General features: G+C 47.9%; 1 protein-coding gene across 1 annotated transcript in view; it reads right to left on the reverse strand.

Moving 5' to 3' along the window:
* LOC143287163 (uncharacterized) overlaps nucleotides 1-2,500 on the reverse strand; it is a 36,029-nt gene that overhangs the window by 12,765 nt on the left and 20,764 nt on the right. The window contains exons 13-15 of the mRNA XM_076595107.1: nucleotides 2,311-2,379; nucleotides 1,496-1,567; nucleotides 446-520 (exon numbers count right to left, since the gene is read on the reverse strand). Coding sequence (XP_076451222.1) covers nucleotides 446-520; nucleotides 1,496-1,567; nucleotides 2,311-2,379 — 216 coding nt within the window. The remainder of the gene's footprint in view (nucleotides 1-445; nucleotides 521-1,495; nucleotides 1,568-2,310; nucleotides 2,380-2,500) is intronic.

Here is a 2,500-nt window from a genome sequence, read left to right on the forward strand (position 1 = left end):
CACACACACACACACAGAGTCACACACACACACACACACACACACACACACACACACACACGCACACACACACACACACAGAGAATCACAGACAGACAGACAGACAGACAGACAGACAGACACACTCTCTCTCTCTCTCTCTCTCTCTCTCTCTCTCTCACACACACATATAGAATCACAGACAGACAGACTCTCTCTCTAACACACACACACACACACACACACACACGCACACACAAGCACGCACGCACGCGCGCGCACACACACACACACACACACACACACAAACTGTGCAGAGAAATGTGAGGGTCATTTGCAGCAGATCACAGTCTGCATTGCCCAAAACAGCATGTACATGATCCGAACAAGATATGGCGCATGGCTGTACACTGACCACACGACGTGAAATCAATTACCATTGATCTGACGCCAGCCACACACTTACACATGTCGGTTGTGAAGTCAGCACCCTCAGTTGAAAAGTCCCATTCAGGTGTTTCGTATTCGTCTGTCACTGATGCTGGAAACATTGGAAGAAATTTGAGATAGATGATTGTGAGAAGGGGGGCAGATACACGTAGAAAGGGAGAGAGACAGACAGACAGACAGACAGACAGAGCACACACACGCACGCACACACACGCATGTGCAAACACACACACACACACACACACACACACACACACACACACACACACACACACACACACACACACACACACACACACACACACACACACAAACACACACACAGTCTCTCTCTCTCTCTCTCTCTCTCTCTGTCTCTCACACACACACACACACACACACACACACACACACACACACACACATACACACACAGAGAGAGACTCTCTCTCTCACACACACACACACACACACACACATAGAATCACACACACACACACACACACACACACACACACACACACACACACACACACACACACACACACACACACACACACACACACACACACACACACACACACACACACAAACAAGATATCGCACATGGCTGTACACTGACCACACAACGTGAAATCAATTACCATTGATCTGACGCCAGGAGGTAGGTGGCAGAATGGTTAAGACGCTCAGCTGCCAATACAGAGAGTCCGTGAGGGTGTGGGTTCGAATCCCGCTCTCGCCCTTTCTCCTAAGTTTGACTGGAAAATCAAACTGAGCGTCTAGTCTTTCGGATGAGACGATAAACCGAGGTCCCGTGTGCAGCACGCACTTGGCGCACTGAAAAAGAACCCATGGCAACGAGAGTGTTGTCCTCTGGCGAAATTACGTAAAATGAAATCCACTTTCATAGGTACACAAATATGTAAGCATGCACTCAAGGCCTGACTAAGCGCGTTGGGTTATGCTGCTGGTCAGGCATCTGCTCAACAGATGTGGTGTAGCGTGTATGGATTTGTCCGAACGCAGTGACGCCTCCTTGAGAAAGTGAAACTGAAACTGAAACTGACGCCAGCCACACACTTACACATGTCGGTTGTGAAGTCAGCACCCTCAGTTGACATGTCCCATTCAGGTGTTTCGTATTCGTCTGTCACTGCTGCTGGAAATATTTCGGGGATTTGAAGGTAGGTTAAAAGGAGAGGAGAGGTGGGAGGGGGTTAGAAGAACTGAGTGTGAGATTGGGGGGAGGCTGCGGGGGGAGGGGGGGGGGGAGAGAAAAAGAGAGAGAGGTAAAGAGAGAGAACTAAGCAGAACTAAGCAGATAGTGGGGGAATGGACGGGGGGTGAGAGAAAGAGAGGCAGACAGACAGAGACAGATATAGAATACAGAGACAGAGATAGAGACACATAGACAGACAGATGAGGGAGGAGGGAGGAAAAGAGAGAGGGAGGACAGAGGGAAGGAGAGACAGGGGGAGAGAAAGAGAGAAGTAGAAAGAAAACAACAACACCACCAAAGAGAGACAGACACACACACAACCACAGAAAGATAGAGGCAAACGCAGAGAGACAGAGCCAGTCACATACAGAGAAAGAGAGATACTGAGACAAAGACTGAATCTGAGAGAGAGAGAGACAGAGACAGACAGACAGAGACAGAGAGGCAGAGAGAGACAGAGACAGAGGCAGATACAGACAGACAGAGAGAGAGAGAGAAAGAGAGAGAGTTAGAGGCAGAGAGCCAGACAGAGTGAAACCCACCTATACATACATGCATACATACACACATACATACATGCGTTCATATAATACATACATACATGCATACGTAAAAATAAACGTTTTTTTTCCCGATACTGCCTGTTCATTATCTCAACAAGTGCTATTCTTGCTACTCACGTTGATAAGTTTCCGTGTAGTACTGTTCACTGGTCTCTTCCTGCTCCGTGGTGAAAGAGTCGTCTGTGACTGGACATTGAGAAACAACTCACATCAACGGGGGTCAAAATATGATACAGAGAAACGGACAGACAGACAGAATGATGAACAGACTCACCCACAGACATTGGTGGATTATTTTTCACACACA

The sequence above is a fragment of the Babylonia areolata genome, chromosome 11 (genome assembly GCF_041734735.1).
Source record: "Babylonia areolata isolate BAREFJ2019XMU chromosome 11, ASM4173473v1, whole genome shotgun sequence".
NCBI lineage: Eukaryota > Metazoa > Mollusca > Gastropoda > Neogastropoda > Buccinidae > Babylonia > Babylonia areolata.